Raw genomic sequence first — 24,110 nt, forward strand, 5'->3', positions numbered from 1 at the left:
AGTTCCTGCTCCTTCTTTTCAGCCTGGCCCAGCCCTGGCTGTTGTGGCCATTTAGGGAGTAAATCTTCCAATGGATGGAAGATCTCCCTCCCTCCGTCTGTCTGTTACTATATATATATATATATATATTTTTTTTTTTTTTTTTAAATTTATTTGAAAGGCAGAGTTACAGAGAGAGGCAAAGACACAGAGAGAGGTCTTCCTTCACTCCCCAGATGGCCGCAATGGCCGGAGCTGCGCCGATCTGAAGCCAGGAGCCAGGAGCTTCTTCTGGGTCTCCCATGTAGGTGCAGGGACCCAAGGTCTTGGGCCGTCCTCAGCTGCTTTCCCAGGCACGTTAGCAGGGAGCTGGACCACAAATGGAACAGCCAGTACTGGAACGGGCGCCCATATGAGTTGCAGGCACTGCAGGCTGGGGTATGAACCCTCTGTGCCACAATGCTGGGCTCCCAAGAAGAAAAGTCTGAATCATTGTCATGGTGGTCCGGGGACCTAGCACATTAGGTAAGTTCATCATTCATGTGGTGGATTTCTGTGTGCAAAGCAAGAAGTTCTCTGACTAGCAATAAGCATATGAAGACATTCCTGTCCACGGGAACTGAAGACAAGTGAGACAAGTTTTGCATGAAAAAAGTTCATTTATTAAAGAGCTGATTACAGAAATGCCAACATCCCTGACTTTTTGCCTGTCTGTGATGGTAATTGGCAAAAGTCAGAAGGGTACTTGACATTCTAAGAATGCTACTTCTACTTGGTTCCTTGCTGCATGCCCAGTGTTTCACAGGAAAGTTTCACAGGCGGTTTTTGCTTTCATCCTGGGACACTGCCTGGCTCTGAGTGTGCTGGGTTCAGTTTGCCGCCTGAAGATCATTCTGTGGGGAGACAGAGAACAACCAGTTAGGCACACACACACGGGTCAGCCGGCTGCCGGCACAGGCTGGGTAGGCCTGTGCACCCCACCCGCCTGAGCTCAGTGCTGGCTTCATAGGTGGGGCATGGAGCAAGTCAGGCCTTTGGGAGTCTCAGGCTAATTCCGGGTGGCCGTTGTTTGAGCTGTTGGGGAAAGAATTGGTAGCTGGGGCCTTCCATGCAGAGCCTCCCAGACTCCATCCAGAAATAGCAGAGCCGAGTGACTGAATCTCGAGTCATCGTCGACCCTGACTCAGGTCACTCCCTGCTGTTGAGCGCCATCCCTGGATTCCAGGCCGCTTCGTCTTATTGTTGTTGCACGAAGCAGTGCGGCTGGGCCCCCGTCGCTTGCAGCTGCAGCGCTGCCGGCCTTCATCTGCTCTAACCCCTTGATTCAAGGCTGACTTGAGGGCTTACGTAGTGTGTCCCAGGCCACCCACGGCTGCAGAGTGTGGGAGCTGGAGGTGGGGGACTGGCACCTGCCGGTGTTAGCCCAGTGCACGCTGTAGTCACGGATTTGGCCGCAGAAACACACAGAAACCTGGGGTTACGTCAAGGTAAGGATGTGCAGCCTGTGAAGTGTGAGCCTGGATGAAAGACATGGCCACTTCCTGGGCAGGTTGCAAGGTCATGGAGCAGATCTCGCTGGACTGCAGCATCTCAGGGCCCTGGGCATGCCGAACCTCTTTACGAGGCTGGCACGCCCCTCACTGCGCCACCTGGCTCTTCTGACACCTTAGCTTCCCTCCCCGCTCCATCTGCAACCTTTAATCTTCCACTTGTGACAGAATTGAATAAAAATCTGACTTGTAGCTGCTTTTCAGGAAGCACATCCTCCTTCAGATGTTGTCTGGGTTCAGAGTTAGACAAGCAGAAAGGTCGTCTGAGGATGGGCGGCAAGGAGAGGCTCCAGCAAGGCAGAAGGTGGGGGTGGGGGTGGGGGTGCAGGCACAGAGGTTTCCATGGAAACCATATTCAGGTTTCCATATTCAGCTAAGTGGGAGAGTCCTCACAGTGACAGTGGGACAGATCATCGATCAGCTAGGGGCTCGTTGTCTCAGGTGGGATTTTATGGTGATTGAGAGGGACAGGGTAACGGTTCTGCCTGGGCAGGAGTGGGGAGATCTGGTGGAGCTTGTCGGGCACCCAGGACAGACCATGGTGCCCGGTCCCACCGGACCCGTTCACTTCTCCACAGGTGCAAGCACAGAGCGAGCGTCGATGCAAAAGGAAAATAATCGTGTTTCTCTCTTACCGATTGAGTCACGTTAACCTTGGCATTGTTCAGAGGATTTGAGGTTACTCCTGCTGGTATATTCCATGCTTTCAAAATTTCTGAAAAAAGAAGGACTATCTTAGGCCAACAAATTGCAGACAGTAATTGGGCCGGCGTCTACTGGAGGGATCTCTGGGCAGTAGGTGGCTTCAGGAGAAATCTGGCCCTTGTCTGTTTCACACAGTGAACAGACTCCTAGCCTGGGGGGGCAAGGAAGACAAGACTTCAGAACCAGGAAGAAACTTGGCTAGGATTCTATGCCAAGTCAGAGGGTGGCTGTCTGTTCTGTCTACCTGAGGCCCTCATAAGAGGTAGCCATTCTGAACCCCCTAGGAAAGAAACATGTGCCGATGGCAGGTGACACCATCGTCCTTGTTGGTCATGAGCATTGTGACCTCAGCTGCCTGAATTTCTCCAAGTTGCAGTGTCTGACTGGCGACTGGGTCTGTGTTTCCTCCTGGCGTGCCGGGGTTGGCCCTGATGACACTGAGTGGTCTGGCTTTCTTTAGGGGCTGTAGAAGAGGCATTCTGATTTCGTTTTCACTTCTTTCTTTCTTCTTTTTTCTTTTCTTGCTATCTCTAGATGCTATTGCCCCCCTCTACAGACAGAAAAGTACCCATGGCGCAGCTCGGGGTGGGTGATCTGGGGCTCGGGGCTGCCAAGGCCTCTGCAGCCTGGCGCACACCCTGACTCTCCTAGGGGTTCAGGTTATTACTTGCACATACCAATAAGGACAGACCAGAACTTCTTCTCTTGTCCTTTCATCACATTTCGCACCTCGTCTGTCTGCAAGAAGCGAGAGGGGCCTTTTCATCAATACCTTCTGGTAGTTACCCTGCCGGTCTCAGAGCCTCCTACCCGCAAGGGGTTTCTGTAACAAAGTGTGGCTGGGCAAGGCCAGTGGGGACGTGGGCCTCCTGCATCCCCTGGGGCTTTGCAAAGACTTCCTCTGGTTGTGCTGCCTCAAGTGGCTCCCTGAACAGAGGTTCACTGGGTTCCTGGTATGTGTGAGACACTGCTACAGGGACAGTGGCACAGCTCCCTGGCCTTGAGGCTGGGGTGCTGCTGACTCCTGTGCGGTAGACGTGAGGCCCTCCCTGGTCTCGTCTCTCCTCCCTTTCCCTCACTCACGTGGCCAAGGATTTGCTCAAGTGGCTTCTGCTGAGCACAGAGCCTGGCCCGTCAGTGTTGCCCAGCCTCATGGGATGCAGGGAGCACTGGGCTGTGGCGGTGCCCAGGGTCTGCCTCCTGAGCGACTGCTCGTGATCTCAGGGCTGGCATGGGGAACCTGGTTCCAAATCCGTAGCCATGAGGTTGTTTGCTTCTGGGTGTTCGTTGTATGGCTCCCAGACTTCTAATACTTTTTGCCTATTTTTGTGTTTCTATGCCCCTATTGGGCACACACTGGGTATCAGTTCCTGGAGTTTAGTGCTTTGTCCCTCATCCCTACTTCATGTTGCATTGCAGAGCTGGGTGCATAGTAGGTGCTCATTAAACACGAACTGAGGTATGAACAGGCTTAAGCATGAGGTTGGCTGGTGAACCTTCTGTTCTCCATCATCTCTGTGGTGGACCGTGGGCCCTGGGCCCTGCCCTCACCTCTCCCAGTCTCTCTGCTGAGCCACCACGTGCTTGTATCATAGAACATTCCTACTCCATGGAAGCCTTGTCATTCTTCCAGGGCATCCCCAGGCCTGCTGGAGTATCTGGCTCCCTGGAAACCTCCAAGCACAGACTTGGAGCCCTTCTCTGGTCGCTGACTGTGTAACTAACTCTGCAGTGGGCTTGGGCAGCTCCCAAAGAGAGCTGGGGTTTGGGACCGCAGTCCTACTCCTCACTGCGTCTGGGGTGTGAGACACACGCCCTTCTTTCCAGAGTCCCCATGTCACCGAGCGCCTGGCATGAACGTCATTTTTCGCCAGTCACAGGTAAATAAACCATAAACCACAGCAACTTACAGCCTCAGGCGGTGTCACCTTGAAATCAGATCTGTCAAGAAAGAAAGCACAGACAGCCGTTAGGTTCAGGGAAGGTTGCTTCTCGCTTGTGGAGCTGCAGTGCTGTCCCGGTGGCTTCTCGGCGTAAGTCAGCCGCTTAGCAGTCAGAGGCGCACAGGGCAAACGTAAGGCGGGCAACGGCGTGGGAGTTGCCTACTGAGTTCCCCGTCGTCCCCCCCCGCGCCTCCCAAGAGCCGTGTGTGGCGCTGAGCTCATGCACTTTGGGTTGGTTTGGGTTCGTACTGCCTCTCAGGCTGCGGGAGGGTCGTGTCGTCACGGACAGTACCTTACAAGTTTGACCTCTGATATCAGCTTGTCGTTTGAAATCTTGCTGTCATGCCAGATGGTCAATTTCTGAGTGAACACAAGGGGGCGTGGGTGAGACACAGTACCTTGACTCTCTTCAGCCAACACGGCCAGTGGGGTCCATAGCTGTGCACCTGCGAGCTCTCCCGTCATGGGGCGGAGGCCCCAGGCTGCCTGGCTGGGCTTCTTGTCCTGAGGACTTTGGTGGAGCACGGCTCCTCGCACTGCCTCCTCCCCACTCGGCCGTGACCCGTTTCTCAGCACTCACCGATTCCCCGGTGGCGAAGCTCTCGCCATCCTTCTTTATGTTGCTCCAGTAGGTGACCTGGGAAGTGTCGTTGCTCTGGTACCCCCGGCGGATTCTGGTGATGCTTGCCTCCAGGTTGTCGATCTGTTGTGAGGAAGTCTTGGGTTAGAGCTGGGGAACAAGGCTGCACCCTGGGGCCCTCGAGGGCTGTGCCCGTCTTCCAGTGTTGGCCCTCGAGTCTGAGCTGGGCGCGGAGCTGGCAGGGTCTGTGTCTGCCCATTTTCCTTTCTTGGAGGGTGGCTGGGCACGTGACATGTGGAGTTCCATGTTTCTGTCACAGCCAATCCTGTTTGTGGCCAGGCAGCGCTAGGCTGATGATTTGGGGACACCGTGCACAGGACACACGGGCTGTTGCTTCCCAGAGAGCCCGGCACAGGGAGAGCAGTGCCTGTTCGCGTCGTCCCTCCCTTCTGTGAGGTTTCGGGCTGGCGTCGGAGCACCTTGCACGCCGCTACACGCCCTGCCTGCTCCCACTGAGGCTGTTGGCAGAGTCACCCCGCACTCAGGCCCTCTGTGAAGCGGGTAAGACCGCCAGCATCCTCAGAGCGCCCTCGGTCGGTGGAGTGACAGCTGGCTGTGAGCCTGGCGCTCAGGGAGCCTCCACACGTTCCCGCTTGCAGGACCCGTAAGGGACCGGTATCGCCCTCGTTCGGCGTCTTTATCTCTGGAAGGGCGACCAGGATCCCCCGGCTTGGCCACACTGGCGCTCGGGTCAGCGGTGAGGAAGCCCCGCTCCCCACACTCACCTTGAAGGTGCTCTGCTTAGCAATGTGCTCCGCTGGCGCGTCGAGCAGCGTGCGCGACAGGGTTAGGGAGACGTTGGCGCTCTTAGGGTGTGGAGGGAGCAGTCTTCCGCGCACGGGCACTGCCTTGTTGTCAAAGAGGGCCTCTGCCTGCAGAGACACAAGCAGGACCACCGCGGGCATCCCGTGAGACTGACACATGCCTCCTGGCTTTGGGGGCTTAGCTGGGAAGGTGCAGGGTGAGGTGCGTGTTGCCGCAGCAGGGGACCTCCTGGCCTCCACGTTGAGTGAGTGTGGGCAGTGGCGGGGTTGGGGAGACTGGCGAGCAGGAGTGTGGGCGGAAGAGGAATCGCCGCTCGGCGCAGCGTGGCGCAGGGTGCCTGACCTTTCATTTTCCCCAGGAAGCCACAGTGCTTGTTGTCCAGGTGAATTCTCCTGTTCCTATGCTGTCCCCAGTAGGGTGTGTGTGTCGGTGTGGGCGTGTGTGCACAGATGTGTGTGCCCTGCACGGCTCACACCCCTTCCTGTTCCCTGCCTCCTCTCCCAGTCCGGAAGAAACCGGTTCCATCCTCATTCTCACATGTCAAAGGCCAGGTTCTCAAGAGCTCGTGTCACAGATACTCTGCCTTCCACTCATTAGCTCCTTTTCTTTCATACGCATTTCCCCCTCTGCTTATGCAATGCAAACCCCGCGTGGCAGGAGTTAGAAGACGCAGGGAGGTGAGGGGACACAGTACCCTGGCATTTCCGCACGTGTGCACGCGTTCTGCATTTCAGTTTGCTTTCACCTTGGAAATCTCACCAGTGCCTGCACGAGCATATCCGTATAGCACCGCAGACTGTAAGCCTGGGGTTGATCTCAAACTTGGCTTTGGTATTTCCTTCTTGTTTGTTTCAGCCTTTCCCCTGATCTCACCACGAGTCATGTCTGTCTGTGCTTAGGATGGATTCCTGGAAGCAAAGCTACCCGAGCCTAAAACATTGCCTTTCTCAGCTCCATCTGCAGCCTGGGTTTTGTCTTCCTGGTGGCGAAGAGGGGCATGGGTGAGTGAGCACCCTTGGTTGCTTCTGTGCTGTCCCTGTAGTGTCTGGACATGGGCTTTGCGGATCTGGTGCCTGAGGTGTGGTGGTCACTGTCGGGAGTGCCTCTGAGGGCATCGTACGTGGGATGTAAATGGAGCAGAACCCATGGCAGACTCTGGGTAGGCGCTGGGAGTGTGGGGAAGCCTAGAGGATCCCCCACTGAGGGAAAGGTGCGGGATGACGGCTGGGCTGTCCTCGGCATTGTGCCGCTTCAGGGATGCCTTTAGCTCCTGGCCCAGAAGCCGGCCCTGCGGCAGAGAACACTCACGCAGTAGAAGATTGAGAGGCCTTCGGGGGAGAAGTGGGCCGCCCTCACATGGTACCGGAACAGGCCGGTGGCTGCAGGGGAGAGGAGAGGCAGGGCGAGCACAGTGAGGTGAGGCGCTGCCGGCTGCTGTGTCCGGCGTGTCCCTGTGCCACCCTCCACCACGGGTCGGTCACGCTCTCACTCTCCAGGTCCTAGGCAGAAAGTGGGTACCCTCAGCTGACTTCTCACGCGTCTGGAAGGAGGACTCAGGCCCTCCCGAGACGTGCCAGTGCCCCACGGGGAAGCTGAGCCCTGTGTTTCGTCTACCCTGGGGCTCAGCAGGGGCTCCATCCCCTGCCTCAGCTGTCTCGGCTGGTCCTCTCCTCCCTTTTAGTTGGTGCGTGTCTGCGAACAGGGAGGGATTGCCTGATTCTGGGCTGCCAGGCACTAGAGCCTAGGACAGGCCCTCACTCAGCTTCCACACTTGGGTGTGCTTTGCCCACAGAGGGTGCTGGGGGCTCTTTGTCCTGTTCCCTTCCTGGGGAGCAGTGGAAATGGCCTGGAGGAGACAGTTAGTTGAGGCATTTGCTGCCCCGAGGGTGCTTGGGAAGGGTGCTGGGGGCTGGGAAGTGGGCAAGCTGTGGCTTGTCACCCGATGGGATCCCTTAAGGGGCCTGGGCCCTCTGTCCCCGGATGTGGCGTGGGCGGCCCTGGGGGTGGGTGTTGCTACTCACAGTTCTTGCAGTCATTGAAGCCACTGAGAACGATGACACAGGAGTCCGCTTCTTTCACCTGGGAGGTCAGCAGGGGTCGGCTTTGCTGAGGACACCCCCTTGGCCTGCCCTCCTTCCCCTTTTCCTGTCTGTTCTCTCGGCTTCCTCATTGGAGACCATTCCTTCTCCAGCCAGAGGCACTGTCGGGCCTGCTAGTCCCTGGGGTTGGGACTCCAGCTGGCCCGGGCCTCTGTGGCATCAGGCTGGACCCAAGGGCAGGACCCTTCGCACCCTCCCGCGCCCAGTGCCACAGACCTCCCCGGGCCCCTCTGCCCTCCTGGGACTTACATTCTGATTCAACTCCACTGACAGCAGTTTAGTGACCACGTCACCCAGGGGCACAGGGACAGGCACAGGCAAAACATCTGTGATCCTGAGAAAGACACGTGTGGGGAGTGCATGAGTCCTGTGTTTTGCGGACTTCTCAGGCCTCAGGCAAAGCCCTGCTGCCCAGGAGACAGCCACAGTGAAGTCTGAGCTCTTCCCGTCTCATCGCCAGCTGTTATGGAAGACACCAGGGCCCCTGGAAACACGACCCGCGCACAGGACGGCTGGGCCTGCTGTGTGGCCCGCAGGAATTCTCATTCCCAAGAGCAGGGCGCAGGCTCACTCGTCTGACCTCGCTCACTGTAGGTGGGTACGGAAGCCAAGACCCGGGTCAGGGACTGGGTAAATTATGGTGCCACCTGGTAAGGGAGGACTGGGGAGTGACTGCAGAAGAGGCCGTCTGTACGCGGCTGAACCGTGTCCCGGCCACTTTCTGTAGGTGAAGCCAAGTACAGGAAGGCGGGCGGCAGCTCTGCGTCTTCCTGAGTGTGAACATTTTACGAGCGTGTGCAACGGGCAAGCAGAGGGGACTGGAGGCATTGGTTGCTTCCGGGGAGGGTGAGTGGTCAGTGGGCTGGCGCAGGTGCGAGGGATACTCTGGGCTCCACGGCCCTTCTGTGTTCTCTGTGTTCTGTCCAGGTGACTGCTGCTCACGCAGAGAAAGAGTGGATGACCGCAGTACAGCGAGCAGGCAGAAGGCGGGCGCGCGAGGAGGCCCCTCCCAGCCGCCACCCCACCACCGGCCTCTGTGTACTGCTGCTTCTCAGCGCTGCGCTGGGCGGAGTCGGCCCCGGGGCCGCCCTGGGTGCAGGGTGGGCGCTCTGACCCGTAGGCTGGCTGGAAACGGGCTCACGTACGTTTCTACGATCTGAAGGGTCACTTTGTTGACCTGGATGTCTTTGTTCTGGACCTGGAGGTTGACGCACTGGGTGTCATTTGTGGAAATGCCAATAGTCAGGGTCACGTTTGCGTACACGTGGAATCCCACCAGGCTGATGACGGGTCCGGCAAGGCTGTGGAGAGCAGGACACGGGTGAGCGGGGAGCCTGAGCTAGCCACAGGCCCTTTGCAGTTTGGGCGCATGTGTTTGTGAAAAGGCGTCAGGGAGGGGATGTTTGGTGCTCTCCAGTGGACATGGCCTGTGGCCGGCCGCCCCGCGCGTGCTTGGCAGTCAGACGGCAGGACACAGAACCCTCCCCCCAGCAGCATTGCACGTCCTCTGTTGTGGCCCCAAGCCATCCATTTTAGGTTCTTTTTTTGTGCCCAGCACTGGGGCTTCCTGTCATGTGGGCAGCAGCAGAAGGAACCCCACCACGGGGTTCTGGACTGGACAGCTGGGTCTTCCTGGCACGGGTGACAGCAGTGTCATAGACTGCCTGGGTTTGAGCCCTGTTCCTGCAGGGTGAGTTTGAGTGAGGTTTGGACTGCTCTCGTCCGTCGAGGCTGGACACAGGTTCTGTGTGTTGGTAGACAGGTATGAGAGAGGGGGGTTGGCACTGCACAGCCATCCTCCCCCAAGTGGGGGCACCCTGGCTCTCTGATGTCTTCCTGTGTGCCCTGAGCTCACGTGTTGGCCTGTTCCTTCCTTGTGTGATGACCAAGGACCACCTCTAATGCTGGCGTGGGCCGATCCTCTCTGGGGTGTCCAGAGCATCAGGACAGTCCCCTTTGCGTGAGTGCAGTGGCAGCGTCACAGTGGGCCATGTTCTCAGCAGTGTCGGCCCTCACTGCCCTCGTGTGGGCTTGGGCAGATTTCCCCCTGAACATCTCTGCTGACGTGGTTAGAGGATGGGGCTCCTCCAGGCCCTTCTCCTGCCTGGCCCTTGCTGTGGGTGCTGTCGCTGTGCCCTTGTTCTTCCAGGGGACCGTGGACACCAAACCTCCCAGCCCCAGTCCAGGGTGACCCAGGGGGCTGCCATGGAAACAGACTTACCCTTTCCCGCCTATGACAGTAGTGGTTGTGGCAAGGATGTGGATCCCATCTTTGGCCGTGGTTGAGTTCATGCTGTCCACAGTCACCTCCTGAACCTGTAGTCTGCAAAGGGACAGCATCGGGAGCCTGCCCTGGTGCCAGCATTCAGCCTGGATCTCAGGGGACTCACGTGGGAAGCAGCCAGGTAAGACTCTACCTGCCACTGCCCATTTCCTGGGTCCCCAGCCCCATCCCTGCCCATATGTATAAGCTCAAGGAACCCGGAACATGTCCCCCACCCCATCCCCTGGGCACGGGTTCAGCTGGAGCTGGTGAATGGCTTCGTGAAAAGGGGTTGCCCCTCTTGCTGGGGTTGTCAGCTTGGAGCTCTCCTGCTGCCAGGCATGGCGGGCTGAGGGGAGCGCTTACCCCAGCAGCAGCTCGTTCAGGTCCAGGCCTCCCAGCAGGCCCGAGAGGGCGTTGCTGACATCTGGCGGCAGGGCCTTGTTCACCACGTTCTTGGTGGACTCCTTGAGCTCTGTGACTTTGCCCACCACGTCGTCCAGCGGCTGCTGGAGACTGGAGAGCCCGGTGCCGTCGAGGAGCCCCTTGAGAGTCCCTTTGCCTTTTTTGCCAGACAGCAGGCCGCCCAGCCCCTCATCTCCCAGCGGCAGCAGGCCGCCCAGCAGGTCCAGGCCTTGGGAGTTGCCGCTGCCTCCCTTGCCTAGAATGTCGCCGAGGCCACCGCCTCCCATGCTCAGGAGGGAACCGAGGTCCAGCGCAGAGAGCAGGTTGGAGGTGCTCAGCGTGGATACCAAGGTGCCCAGCACACCAACCAGGTTGACCTGCTCACACTTGAACAGCTTCTCGATCTCCGCGGGCAGGGTGTTGTTGAGATCTGGAAAGGGCAAAGCGACAGCTTCCTGCTGCGGGCTGTCAGCGGACCCTCCCCTGCCCGGGAGCCCAGCCCTGTGAAGCATGGGGCCCACAAGAGGTGCGTGTAGTGGCCCCCACCCCTGCTGCTGCCGCCACCCCACCGGCAGCCTTGCGTTAGAGCAAGAGGCCCGGCCCCTTGTTAAGAGCTCACGCTCACTAGTGCTTGCTGAGGCCGGCCTGGCGCTGAGTGCCTTACATCTGAAGCCATCCTGGCATGGAGCAAAGGGACCTCGATTGGTTTTTGAGCCCAGCAGGGTAGGGCACGCTTCTGGTGTATCCCTTTGGGGCCGAGTGGCCTGAGGCAGGTCTCTCCCCTTGGAGCCCCAGTCTCTGCCCCTGTCCAAGGAGTGCTTGTTGGAACCTGGTGCATGGGGTGTGTGGAGAATGATAAAGGAGGTGACTGCAGCCGGCGCCGCGGCTCACTAGGCTAATCCTCCGCCTTGCAGCGCCGGCACACCGGGTTCTAGTCCCGGTCGGGGCGCCGGATTCTGTCCCGGTTGCCCCTCTTCCAGGCCAGCTCTCTGCTGTGTCCAGGGAGTGCAGTGGAGGATGGCCCAAGTGCTTGGGCCCTGCACCCCATGGGAGACCAGGAGAAGCACCTGGCTCCTGCCTTCGGATCAGCGCGGTGCGCCGGCCGCGGTGGCCATTGGAGGGTGAACCAACGGCAAAGGAAGACCTTTCTCTCTGTCTCTCTGTCTCTCTCTCTCTCTCTGTCCACTCTGCCTGTAAAAAAATAAATAAATAAAAATAAATAAAAGTAAAAAAAGGAGATGACTGCAGATTGCAGGTGCTGAACAAAGCATAAGGTGGGGTGGGGGGGTGGGGGGAAGTAGTGGAGGAGCCAACAGTGGACGCTCGTATCCCCGTGTGTGATTCCCTGTTCCTGAGAAGGAACAGGGGAGACTTGGCTTCATCTACACGGATGCATCGCCTCCCAGACTGGAGCCCGAGGGACCAGGAAAGCAGGCCACCTCCCAGAGACTTCGCAACAGGTAGTGACTTGTGTCATAAATGACAAAGAGATCTCTGGGGAAAAACAGTGGAGTAGAGACCTCCTGGGAGGGGGGGGAGGGGGAGGGAGAGGGAGGAAGAGGGGAGGGAGAGGGGAGGGAGAGGGGAGGGAGAGGCTGCAGCAGGCAAGGTGGGGACCTGCTGTCCAGTGAGCCGTTGTACGCCTTGAGTGAGGTGGTGGGCACAGGGGTATATGCTCGGTTTATCCTTCATGTTTTTAATTCTGAAAACGAAACTAACAGCACCAGCACCAGGTTCATTGAGTGCTGGCATGAGGCTGTTATTTTGGTCACTGGCTGGACCTGTCTGTCTTTGGAGGTTTTGTAACAAGCTGAGCAGTCTGCCTTGGGGCAAGGAATGTGGTCACTCAACAGGTGCCATGTCCCTATCTGTCGCCCTGTCCTGTAATCTGTTAGGCTGGGCCCTGACCGCGGACAGCAGCCAGGGGACTGGGCGGGCTTTCCTGCAGGCCTCCACTTGCCAGGGGCCCCTCCCCTCTTCCCGTTCTGTAAATGGGAGTCACCTCTCGGCCTCTGCGGGATTTTGGGAGAGCGAGGATCCTTCGTCTCTTAGAGGAAGGTGAGACTCAGGGAGAGAGTGAAGCAGGACTTTGCAGAGAGCAAGGCTGGTCACAGGGTGCAGCGGTGGGGCCTGGATTTGCCATGTCCTGGCTCCTGATAAAGCAGGGTGAGGTTCTAAGCCCCTGTGGGGCTTGGAGCACCAGGACCCACAGTGAAAAGCGGGGAGGTCTCCTGGCACAGCCTCCAGGTGAGAAGCATCAGACCGGAAGTGGGTTGTTAGACAGTCTGCAGGTTCTGAGAGCTGCCTTCTCGGAGGTGGCTTAGTCCAGTCCTAGCCTATGTGAGGGGCTTGGAGCTGATCAGAAAGCAGGGCCCCAGAGCCACGGAGGCAGTGCTGCCCCTGAGTGTGTGGGAGGGGCGGGCCCGGGAATCCGTTCTCTCTCTAAGCTCCCAATGTGATGGTGGAGCCACCTCATGTTTGGGGGCCACTTGTTCAGAAGGTGGAGCTAAGCCCTCCGGCTTAGACATAAGAAGCCGTGGGGCTGGCATCGTGGCTCGGTGGGTTAAGCTGCCACCTGCAGTGCCGGCATCCTATATTGAAGCACTGGTTCAAGTCCCAGCTGCTCCACTTTCAATCCAGCTCCCTACTAATGCACTTGGGAAAGCAGCGGAGGATGGCCCTGCCACCTGTGTAGGAGGCCCAGATGGAGTTCCAGGCTCCTGGTTTGGGGCCTGGCTCAGCCCTGGCCATTATAGCCATTTTAGGAATAAACCAGTGGAGGGAAGATTGATTTCTCTCTCTTTCCCCCTTCCCTCCTTCATTTTACCTTTTAAATAAAATAAGTAAATCCTTAAAATAAAAACCTGAGCAGCTGCATGAGAGAGTAGACAGATGAAAGACGTGTAGGAAAACAGTGCTTACTTACAGTCATTGAGTCTGCTTTTGGACAGGAAGTACTCGGCCACGGGTATGCACTTGCCGCTGCCGCTGGGGGCTGAACGCTTTTTGGATAGAAAGTCTCTTTGTGTTGGGGGGCGTCGTCTAGGGCCTAGTCTGAGTGGCAGGGCTTCGAGGGCACTGATCGGGATGGGCAAGGTAGCTACAGGAAGATTGCTTATCCCTGGGGCTTCTTCCAGCAGGTCCTGTGCACTGGCCTGCAGGCCCAGCGTGAGCACCAGGGCCCAGAGCGTCAGCATCCTAGTGGTTGACACCTGCAAAGAAGGCTTCGTCAGACACCACGTTCCCCGTGGGGCCCAGAGCTGCTGTGTGTGTGTGTGCAGGGTGGTACCCTGGCTGGCGCTGGAGGGCACCACTCCCGGGCAGCTGGAGGCAAGTGCAGCAGCACCTGGTAGTGAGGGTCCCGTCCAAGGCCCCTCTCTGCTGCTTTCCCAGCCCCGCGTGAATGTGCCAGCCCCTGCCCGCAGCGTCCCCTCTCGGGCTGCCCATCCTCCTGCCATCCTCCTCAGGAAGAGCTCTTTGGTGCCATCTTAGTCACCTGCTCGCGAACTGGAGAGCTTTGAATCACACAGCTGCGACCTCGGGTCTCTCGGCCCTGGGATGATCCCAGACACCTGCTCAGTGAGCAGCTGGCATGCACTGTGCAGTCTGCAGCATCTCCTGTAATTCTGCCCACAAACCCAGGCTTTCTGTTACATCCTCACCCTCTTGCCTTAGCAAAGACACCTCTGGATGACTTTCAGCGGTCACATCCCTGCGTGGGTTCCTGTTCCCTCACCACCGCGATCCCCGAAGTCTGTGCCTTGCCCACAGTAGGGGCGCCCTGGAGGCTGGGTGTCCTTCGCAGTTCCCTGCACGGACCCCACAGACTCTGTCTCCTCACCCCTTCGCCTTTTGTCTGCATCAGGGTTTGTGACGTCGGGGTCATGGGTGTTTGCTCTTGTCATGCGCACACATTAACAGAAGCAATCCCTATGCCATCTGCCAGCCCCCAGTAGGGCAACCATGGCAGACAGAAGTGCCTGGCAGGACACACTCTGAAGCCAGCGGCCCCGTTCATCTTTGAATATAAATGAGGCTTTTTGGAAAAAAATGCAACCTCGTCAGAATTTCATCAGTCTTCTCATTTTACCCTCATCTGCGAGAAATTTGAACTAAGCATCTCACATGATACCGGCGCACAGTTTAAGGAAAAACCAAAATCTCTGGGAGAATCAGTAATCAGTTATCCTGTGTCTTAGGCCTCCCCACCCCTGCAGGCAGGTGGCCTGTGTGTGCCGGACCAGATAATGCGTCAGCCCCAGCGAGGGGTCCCGGCAGGCACTGTCCCCTGCTTGTTCCAGGATCAGTTTCCACTCTCGTGCATGCCACGCAGTGAGTTCTTACCTGGCACAGAGTGGACGGGACAAAGTTTTCAGAAGCTGCCACTCCTTCTGCTCTTGCCTCTGGGCTGCTGGTGCTGAGGCTGTGTCTCATTTTTATAGACCCGCATCTCGTGGAGAGGCCGTCAGATGTGCTGATAAGGGTGGCGTGACCCAGGCTGCCTTCCAAGATCAGCACCTGCCATTGTTCCCTCATTTCTCTGTGTCCCCCTGGATGGCGTGCAGAGGGCTTGGCGCTTCTCAGGAACAGGCAGGTGGGAGGGCTCTGTCCCGCCCCCATTGCTACCTTCTTGGGCTGGGAGCCACGAAGGTGCTGGCGGAGCCTGGATGGGGCCCTGGGCACTCAGCGCTAAGTGGCCACCCCATGTCCTGACCCCAGGGGCAGCTGGGCGGGCCTTGCTTGGGTCCTGGAGTCAGAAAGTCCTGGGTTCAGGTCCTGGTTGTGCCGCTCGGCGGCTTTGGGACCTCTGGCTATCACCTGACCTCTCTGGAGTGCCAGTGTCCCCGTTCACTGACCTGGTAACAGATGTGCCAGGCTCCGAGGGCACACCTGAGGCAGACCCCACTCCGCCTCTGGTTGCGGGGAGCGCCCAGGCTTCTGAGGGGGGCAGACACTCGTGAAGTCATTCAACACGCATGATGATTTATCGGAGGGAGGGCGAGTGACAGAAGGGGGTGCTCTGTGGGAAAGGAGCTTAGTTCTGCGAGTGCACACGGGAGCCGGGGCGCTCCCGGGAACTGGCGTCCGAGGATGAGCAGGTGTTGTGGAGGTGGTCTGGGTCCGGCCTGCGGACAGCCGTCCCAGGCAGAGAGGTGCTCATAGGCCATGGTGAGTTTGGGGCATTCAGTTCCCGGGAACAGGTGTCTGGGGAGAAGGGGAGAAGCACGTGAGCAGCTTGGTGCAGAAGGGGCAGAAAATAAATTCCGAATGACGAGTTTGGGTCAAGGCCTGGTTCAGATCTGCCCGAAGTCACTGGATGAGATCCTTGTCTGTTTTTTACGTTTTTGTTTCTAAATTATTTAAGGTTTAAGGTTAGTGCTATAGAGAGAGGGAGAGGCAGAAAGAATCCTCCATCCGCTGGTTCACTCCCCAGGTAGCTGCTGTGGTCAGTGCTGGGCCAGGCTGAAGCCAGGAGCCAGGAGCTTCATCCGGGTCTTCCACATGAGTGACAGGGGCCCAAGCACTTGGGCCATCTTGCACTGCTTTCCTAGGTCATTCACAGGACTTGGATGGTTATCCATTTGGGATGCCAGCGCCGCAGGTGGTGTCTTTACAGTGCCGGCCCTATCTGTTGGCTTTGATTAACCCCCAAGACACATGACAATATCATGCCTTCCTGCAGAACCAAGCGCTTCAACCGTTCCCCTGTGCTGACCCTGCCTGCCGTCTCAGGGTGCAGGGTCCCAGGACCCAGCTGGGCCGGGCAGAGGTGGCCCAGTGAGGCTCTCCTGGAGGTCCTCAAAGCATCTTGGTTAACTGAGGGCTCTGAAAAGTCCCACAGCCAAGGACCTGTGGGTCCTCACTCTTTCCTGTTCCCACTGGGCCAGGCACTGTTCCTGGGTGGCACTGGACAGCATATTTGGCATTGCTGGTTCCAGCCCGAATGGGACTGATCTTCCGGGGAAGAGAGCGATGCTCCCAAACTGTCCCAGGAATGCAGGCACCGTCAGGGATCTGGCTCTGAGGGGAAGGCAGCTGGTGTGGGAGCCTGGGAGGAGCATCTGGAAGGTTCTCTGGAGAGTCCTTGGACAGCCATGGGCCTGGCCCTGCCCTTTATCCTGAACCTGGCTGTCCCTGTAGACATCATTAGCACCCTGGCAGGGCTGTTCACAGTTTTCTCCTGGATCCTCCCCTCGCCAGCTCCCAGAAGCTGCACTAATGAGTAAGGGTTGGGGGCGGGGGGCCCAGGAAGGTGGCTCAGGTTTGAGAAGCACTGAGTTCTAGAGAGAAGGTCATGACCCCTGGGGTCTGGAGCTGGCCTGGGATTTGAACTCAGACCCTCGTACCAGGTCCTGTGCTGGTTTTTCCTTTCTCAAAATGAAAGGTGACGTTGTCTTTGGCCTCTTGGCATCATTCATGCATGCATGCATTCATTCATTCAGCAAACACCTCCCAGCCCTTTCTTTGTGCCAGGCATGGTGGTTGGCAGTGGGGACCCGGGCAGTGGACAGGAGGTGCCACGACCTCCCATGTGGAGCTCAGCCGTTAACAAGGACTGTCACAGTAGGACCGTCACAGTAGCTTCATTACTGATAGTAAACACGGATGAGGAAGGAAAAGCAAACGTGATGGGCAGAGGGGATGGGGTCCTCTGGACAGGATGTGTGGGTGTGGCCTCTCTACCCAGCCACGCAGAGCCCTGGGGGGCCGGCAGTGGATGCAGGGGCACTGGGACGTCCAAAGAAGCTGGAGTGGGGAGAGCCGGCTCGTCCGAGGGTGGGAGGAAGGGGGCTCTGCCAAGGGCTCAGGAGCTCCCCTGGGAGGCAGGGAGTGCAGCGGGAAGAACGGCGGGGATCCAGACAGCGCCACGTGAGGGGCTGTGCCGCTGTACACCGCAGGGGAGAAGCTGTGCACGGGGGCCTCCTTTGTGTTACCTGGGCCCGGCTGTGGTGGCGTCTGGGTGTGTTTTCAAGGTGACTGAGCAAGGTTTTATTTTTATTTTATTTTTTAAAAGATCTATTTGTTTGAAAGACACACACACAGAAGGCAGGAGAGGGAACAGATCTATCTGATGGCTGCAATGGCCGGGACTGGGCCAGGCCTAAGCCAGAAGCCAGGAACTCCATCTCGGTCTCCTGCCTGGGTGGCAGGGGCCCAAGTACTTAGGGCACCTTCTGCTGCCTTCCTCAGCAAATTAGCAGGGAGCTGGATCAGAAGCAGAGCAACTGGGACTCAAACTGGCGTTCCACATGGGATGCCGGCATCGCAAGCAGCGGATTAGTCTACTGCGCCCCAACACCAGCCCTGGCCAGGGTTTTAAACTTGGGAGTCACGCAGTTGGCTCAGTGCCTGTCCTTTCTGGAGCTGCCCCTGGAATGACCTTGAACGGCGTTGGTTGCCTGCCGTGGCTGCCGTTCCAGTCTCTAGGCCAGGCTCCTTCTCAGCCGTGGTCTCATCTGGTGGACCCCGGGTTCCAGAGGCTGTGTCTGGGTCCCAGCTTTCGTCTGTTTCTGGGGAGGGCTCAGTCACCTGTTCCCCTGCAGTCTGGGGTCTGTGACTTGGCCTGGTGTGGGCTGTCATGGTGTTTGGTGCAGTCGCAGCTTTCTAGGCAAGAGTCTGGGTGAGGGGGCCGATGTGGACTCGGGGGTGGTCGTGTGCGGCTTCCGTCCCTGCAGGCCGGGAGTGGGGCTGGGTCCCTGCCTTCGGGTAGGCCCAGCGCTTGCTGCTTGCCTCAGGCTGCAGGGCCCTGTCCGGCCCCACTGAGTTTCATCCTCAAACCTCAGCTACACTTCTGTTTGCCAACGGTCCCATCTGGGGCCCTGCCGAAATGTCAGCTGCGTGGATCCTGGCATCAAATGACCGCTGACCTTTTCTCAGAGGGCAGAACTTGGATTTGATACACGACGATAAGTAGAAGACAAAACCCAACTGTCCCAGGTCTTATTTTCCTTGGACATTTGAGGGAAATTGAATCATCTTTTAGGGGAAACTTGTGCCACCTGTTGGTGGGCGGGCTCCTTGATTTTGATGCCCCTGATGGTTCTCTGCACCCAAAGAATGAACCGACCCCAGGTGTCGGGAAGGGCACATCCGGGAGGCGGCCTCTGATGGCCCTCAGGGGCCTCCTGCTTCTTTGTCTGTGTCTTGGTCCATCCTGGGAGGCGGGGCCGCCATTGAATTCTGCTAATCCAGATGGGCGTGGAGTGTTCCTTGCAGGGTGGTTCATCAGCCCAGCACAAGGGCCTGTCTGTTCTGAAGCCCTAAGTGATTTGACCTGCTGACTCTGACGGGAGAGTCCTTTCAAGGCTGGCCAAGGCTTGCCTGGGGTCACAGCTGTCACTGGGAAGGCAGCTGCCCATGGCTAATGGCCTGTTTGTGAAGACATCGCCGCGGGTCAGGTTGAGCTGAGTGCGTTCTATTGACACAGACTTCACGAGTCTGACCTTTCGTGGGTGTGTCTTCACACACACACGTGCCCTGTGCACGTTTATACTACAGCTTCTCCTGTGCTCGTCTGCGTCTCTCTAGTCCTCTGGAACTCAGTCATGTCCGGCCTTCGTGCCTCAGCGCCCTGCTGTCCTTGGTCTCAGATCTTAGGCAGTGACAGGATTTCACAGGGGCCTCCCCCAGAGCCCTCCCCATGGGTCCTCCGACGTTAACACGCAGAATTTGGTGCTAATGTTCACCTCTTAGAGACGTATATTTCAAGAAATTCTCTTTTTTCCCCTCCAAAGATTTATTTTTTGGAAAGGTCGAGTTAGAGAGAGAGAGGAGAGAGACAGATCTTTCATCCTCTGGTTCACTCCCCACATGGCTGCAATGACCAGGGCTGGGCCAGGCTGAAGCCAGGAGCCAAGAGTTTCATCCAGGTTTCCCACATGAGTGCGGAGGCCCAGTACTGGGGCCATCTTCTCTTATTTTCCTAGGTGCATTAGCTGAGAGCTGGATCAGAAGTGGAGCAGCTGGGACTTGAACCAGTGCCCATATGGGATGCCGACACCGCAGATATCCACTGAACCTGCTACATCACAACGGAGACCCCCATTTCATGAAATTCTTGATTAGCCTTGTGATTTATAAGAGGCAATGAACCAGTGGTTTGGGGCTGGGGTTGTGGCAGAGCAGGTAAGCCACTGCCTGCGATGCTGGCATCCCATATGGGCACTGGTTCATGTCCTTGGCATCACCAATTCAACTGCCTGCTAATGGCCTGGGAAAAACAGCAGAAGAAGGTCAAATTCCTTGGGCCCCTGCACCCCTATGGGAGACCTGTAAGCTGCTGGTGTCTGGCTTTGGCCTGGTCCAGCCTTGATCACTGTGGCTCGCTCTCGCTCTCTCTCTCTCTCTCTCTCTCTCTGTTTCCCTCCCTACTCCGTAACTCTGACTTTCAAATGAAACATTTTTAAGGGCCCAGTGGTTTAGGAGAAGGCAGAGTTTGTGTTCTCATGTTTGGTGCCCAACAGACTTGGGTGTGCAGCCTGTCCAGCTGCCTGCTGGCGGAGTGGCCCTGGCACACTGTCCACCTCTTCTGTGCCTTAGTTTTCTCATCCATGCAGTAGGGATGGGTTTGTCCCTTTGGGACTTGCCGCGAGGCGAGGTGATTCGCACCGTGCCTGGCGCACGTGCGGGTTCTGCAGATGACTCCTGCTGTGCCAGCAGTCGGGTGCTTGGCTTCCACTGCTTCCTGCGAGCCTGCGGCCTCGTTCCCACCTACTACGTGTGCCGAGCTTCCCGTGGGCACCCTCTTCTACATCCTGTAGTAGGTGTCACCAGGGTGGCGTTCACCTGTGGACCCAGTTGGGCACTCATGAAGGGGAGGATTATTTTTAAAAATTTTTTATTTTTTTGACAGGCAGAGTGGACAGTGAGAGAGACAGACAGAGAGAAAGGTCTTCCTTTGCCGTTGGTTCACCCTCCAATGGCCGCCGCGGCCGGCACGCTGCGGCGGGTGTACCGCGCTGATCCAATGGCAGGAGCCAGGTGCTTCTCCTGGTCTCCCATGGCCACAGCAGAGAGCTGGCCTGGAAGAGGAGCAACCAGGACAGAATCCGGCGCCCCAACCGGGACTAGAACCTGGTGTGCCGGTGCCGCAAGGTGGAGGATTAGCCTAGTGAGCCATGGCGCCGGCTGGGAGGATTATTGATGCCAGGGATGGAGGGGACGTACCAGGGCGATTGCAGCGGGGCTTGAGTCAGAGGCCTGTGGCCACCATGACCACACCTCCGCTGCCGGCAGCGCGTGCATGAGGTGAGGAGGGTGGCTAAGTGCCTCCCTTGCAGAAGCGACGGGGCCATGGCCCAGGACTTGCCACGTGTCGTTCCGTCTCCTCGTCCACGAGCTGCTGGAAGCCGGGGACACGTCCCGCTTGTCTTGTACCCTCTGTGTGGAGCTCTGGTTGTTTCTCTGGGCTCCGTCTGTCTGTCACGTAGACTGGCCGCTCCCTTCCTGCTTCTCGTTCGTGGGTAGAGGGACAGCTGGTACGTGGCAGGGCCTCCCTTCCTCACCCCTCCTCTCTCCCATCCAGAAGGCCACGGGGCAGACCCCTGGGCTTCCCCGGGGTGGTCAGTGTGGCCCGCCCGCAGCAGGTCCTCCTGCCGTGTTACAATAAGCAGAGGCTGGCTTTCCTCCCGGAGCGCTGCGGGTCTGTGGCTCTGTCGCCGCGGCTCAATCTCTTTTCTCCTAAAGACGTGTGATGCCATTCAGGCCGCACCACAGCTCCCTACTGCCCGCAGAGCGCCGCCCTCTCAGGCTGTCCCCCAGTGTCTCTGGTCCGCCCAGCTTGTTCCCCCCTTGGGGCCTCTACGCCTGCTGCCGTCACTGCCCACTCGCACTTCCTGCAGCTTCTCTGCTGAGCGGCCTCGCAGGCCTCCGACCCGAGCCAGGCTGCCCTGCCCTGCTCTCTCCCGGACCCTGCAGGTCCTCGGCAGGCTTTGTAGCCCCGTGTCCTTCAGTTGGCTCAGTAGTTTCGGGTCACTTTCCTCACGCGCTCTCTGAGGGCAGAAGCCATCTGGCTCTGTCTGGCGTATCGGATTCAGCCCGTGCCTACTGTGTATTTTTTGAATGGATGAGGACATTTTTCCTCCTAATGATAAAATCAACCACATTCACCATAGAAAGTTTGGAAGAAATTTTAAGTAGAAAATAAAAATCACCTGCACTCCCATCATCCAAACTTGCCTGGCAACCACAGCCAGCATTTTGTTCATTTTATGTATATTCAGATATGAGGTCATAGTCTAAATAGGTTTGGGTCCTGGCTTTTTTTTTTTTTTAAAGATTTATTTATTCATTTGAAAGGCAGAGTTACAGAGAGGGAGAGGCCGAGGCAGGGAGAGTCTTCCATCCACTGGTTCATTCCCCATTGTGGCCGCAATGGTGGATCTGGGCCAATTTGAAGCCAGGAGCCAGGAGCTTCTCTCGGGTCTCCTACATGGGTTCAGGGGCCCAAGGATTTGGGTCATCTATTCCTCTCCCGGGTGCATTAGCAGGGAGCTGGATCAGAAGTGGAGCAGCCGGGACTTGAACCAGCGCCCATATGGAATGCCAGTGCTGCAGGCGGCGGCTTTACCTGCTACACCACAGTTCCAACCCCCCAAATACAGAGTTTTTTTAAACATTCTGTGCCAGGGACATAAAACAGCCACACAGCCGCAAAATCAAATTACCTTTTTGTTTTTCACTATCTATCATTTAAGTAAGATGAATCAAAGTGTTCAGTGTAGAACTCAAAGTAGTAACGTTCATGGAGTCACTTATCCCAGATGCCGTAAAGACTTAGTATAAAGTCAGCGTACCATTGTATGGCGCCACAAAGGAAAAGCCTGCTAGTGTTGAGAACAGTTCTCCTTTTGAGTGGACACACAACAACGGAACACGTTTTTGCAGTGGCGTGTGATGTGCACGTGTGCAGCAGGCAAGGATCAGATCACGGTCAATGGCACGGCCATCACAACCAGCACTTGTCACTGCCTCCTGTAGGAACATTCGGAATCCTCAGAGGTGATCTCTTTCTTTTTTTATTCACTTTATTTGAGGGGCAGAGGTGGAGACAGAGACCTCCCAATTACTGGTTCATTTCCCAAATGGCTGCATCCATCAGGGCTAGGCCAGGCCAAAGCCAGGAGCCAGGAACGCCAACTGGGAAGCTGGGATTCAAACCAGCGCTCTGATGTGGGACGCAGTGTTAGAAGTGGTGGCTCACCTGCTGCACCACGCTGGCCCCTGGGTCTGTGTTGTGAAAGCTCACCCTGGCTGTCACAGGAGTCTAGGCTGGAAGCTGGAGTGGAGGCGGGGGGGTGAAGCTGCGGGCCTTGCCCAGGGTGGTGCTGCCGGCAGCTCTGGGGTGGGAGGTATGTAGAAAGTCAGACCCCGGGCCGGCTGTGGGACCAGGTGTGGAAGAACAGAGGCATTCCACGCTTTGGCCTGGGCCACTTCTTGGAGGATGTCCTGGGTGGGAGGAGTGAGAGCCTTCCGGGGTCTCCCTTAGGGTCTCTTTTTTCTAAGGAAAATCCCCCTCATTCTTCAGCATTATCGCAGCTGTCAAGGCACAGGTCCTCCGTTCCCTTTGCTGATGGCAGGAGGCTCCCGCATGGCGACTTCCCTCCCCGGTGGCTCGGGGCCTTTACTCCAAGGAGCATAGAGGCTCCTGAGAGCAGAACTTGGGGCAGAGCCCCCGCACCCTGCCACGTTCCAGTCGGAGTGGTTCTGCTGTCTTCCGGTCTATCTGCCAGGTTTGTGTGCGCTTTACCCTGAGGACATGGCCTTCCTTGGTCTCAGGGAGTGATGTGGTGGGAAAGGCTAAGCCCAGAGCGGGGAGCAGGGGCTGGTGCTCTGCTGCCTGGGGGGCGGTCCTGGGGTGTGAGGCACTGTGGGTGGCACCCCTGTGTGTGTGAAGGTCTCACAGAGGCCGGTTCTGTGAGCTCTGAAGTGAGGGGTCCCTGCTGGGGCTGTGGGAGGAGAATGAGGAGCTTCAATGGCTGCTGGGAGAGGCCAGCTTATGCCTGGACAGGTCACGTGCCTGGCGGAAGGCCAAGGCCTGTCCAGCCCCCGTCATGGTCCCAGAAGTCTCCATCTGTTATAGGCATTGAGAGCCCCGACTGGGATTGGAAAGAACCCCCAACTGCTCAGTCCAGGCTCTCGTTGCCCCACATGGGAGGGTAGGTAGAGGCGAAGCCAAGAGCAGGGGGTATTGAAAGACAAAGGGATAGCGCACACTCAGACGTGGCTGGGGTCACCGTAGGGCGGGGCCTGGTGGGAGACCTATGGAGTCAGGATGGGGTGAGGTGTAGCGTGGAGCAGGGTGGAGCAGGGTGGGCTGTGAGGCTTTTCTTCTGCTCCTGCTTGGGCTCGAGCAGAGCACACAGGGGGTTTGTTCCGGGTCCCACCCACCTACTGAGGCCTGCACCAGACCCCGGAGAGCCCTCAGGGTCCTGCCTGGGTCTGGGCCGCCTGGTGCGGAAGGGCTCTTCCAGGCCCTTCCAAGGGCCAGCTGGGGCTACTCACTCACGCCTGAGACAGAGGTTGACACAGGCCTCCCCCTGCCAGTGGTGGGCATTTCATCACGGTGAGTCCAAAGGTTCCCCTTGTCTGCCCTGGCCGGGCCAGGAGCGACAGGTGCCCAGGTGTGGGAGGGACCTCGTGCGTCGTTATCTCTGTACTCCTGCAGCCAGGCCTTGGCCACGCGTCCGCCTGTGAGGCCCTCTGGTGCTGGGCCTGCTCTACTCACTGCCCTGTCCTGCCTGGCCATGTGGGCTAGGGAGT

General features: G+C 57.8%; 1 protein-coding gene across 1 annotated transcript; it reads right to left on the minus strand.

Moving 5' to 3' along the window:
* Window positions 1-618: 618 nt before the first annotated feature.
* LOC103348202 (vomeromodulin) lies at window positions 619-15,742 on the minus strand. The gene is made up of 13 exons (XM_089309031.1): window positions 13,276-15,742; window positions 10,311-10,779; window positions 9,903-10,004; window positions 8,827-9,015; window positions 7,931-8,015; window positions 7,604-7,661; window positions 6,891-6,961; window positions 5,297-5,980; window positions 4,758-4,880; window positions 4,470-4,537; window positions 4,145-4,175; window positions 2,912-2,972; window positions 619-2,244 (listed from the first exon to the last, which is right to left on the minus strand). The coding sequence occupies exons 1-13, from the start codon at window positions 13,805-13,807 to the stop codon at window positions 1,979-1,981; spliced, it is 2,739 nt and encodes a 912-aa protein (XP_089165157.1). The 5' UTR covers window positions 13,808-15,742; the 3' UTR covers window positions 619-1,978.
* Window positions 15,743-24,110: the final 8,368 nt, after the last annotated feature.

This window comes from Oryctolagus cuniculus, chromosome 11 (assembly GCF_051225735.1).
Source record: "Oryctolagus cuniculus isolate XC-2025 breed Fujian yellow rabbit chromosome 11, ASM5122573v1, whole genome shotgun sequence".
In the NCBI taxonomy this organism is placed as follows: Eukaryota; Metazoa; Chordata; class Mammalia; order Lagomorpha; family Leporidae; genus Oryctolagus; species Oryctolagus cuniculus.

Coding starts and splice junctions, on each gene's coding strand:
- LOC103348202 (XM_089309031.1), bottom strand. CDS start 13,807: ATGGCAGGAGGATGGGCAGCCCGAGAGGGGACGCTGCGGGCAGGGGCT. Junction 4,538..4,757: donor GCTTCGCCACCGGGGAATCG/GTGAGTGCTGAG, acceptor GTGTTCACTCAG/AAATTGACCATCTGGCATGA. Junction 2,245..2,911: donor GTTCTGGTCTGTCCTTATTG/GTATGTGCAAGT, acceptor TTCTTTTTTCAG/AAATTTTGAAAGCATGGAAT.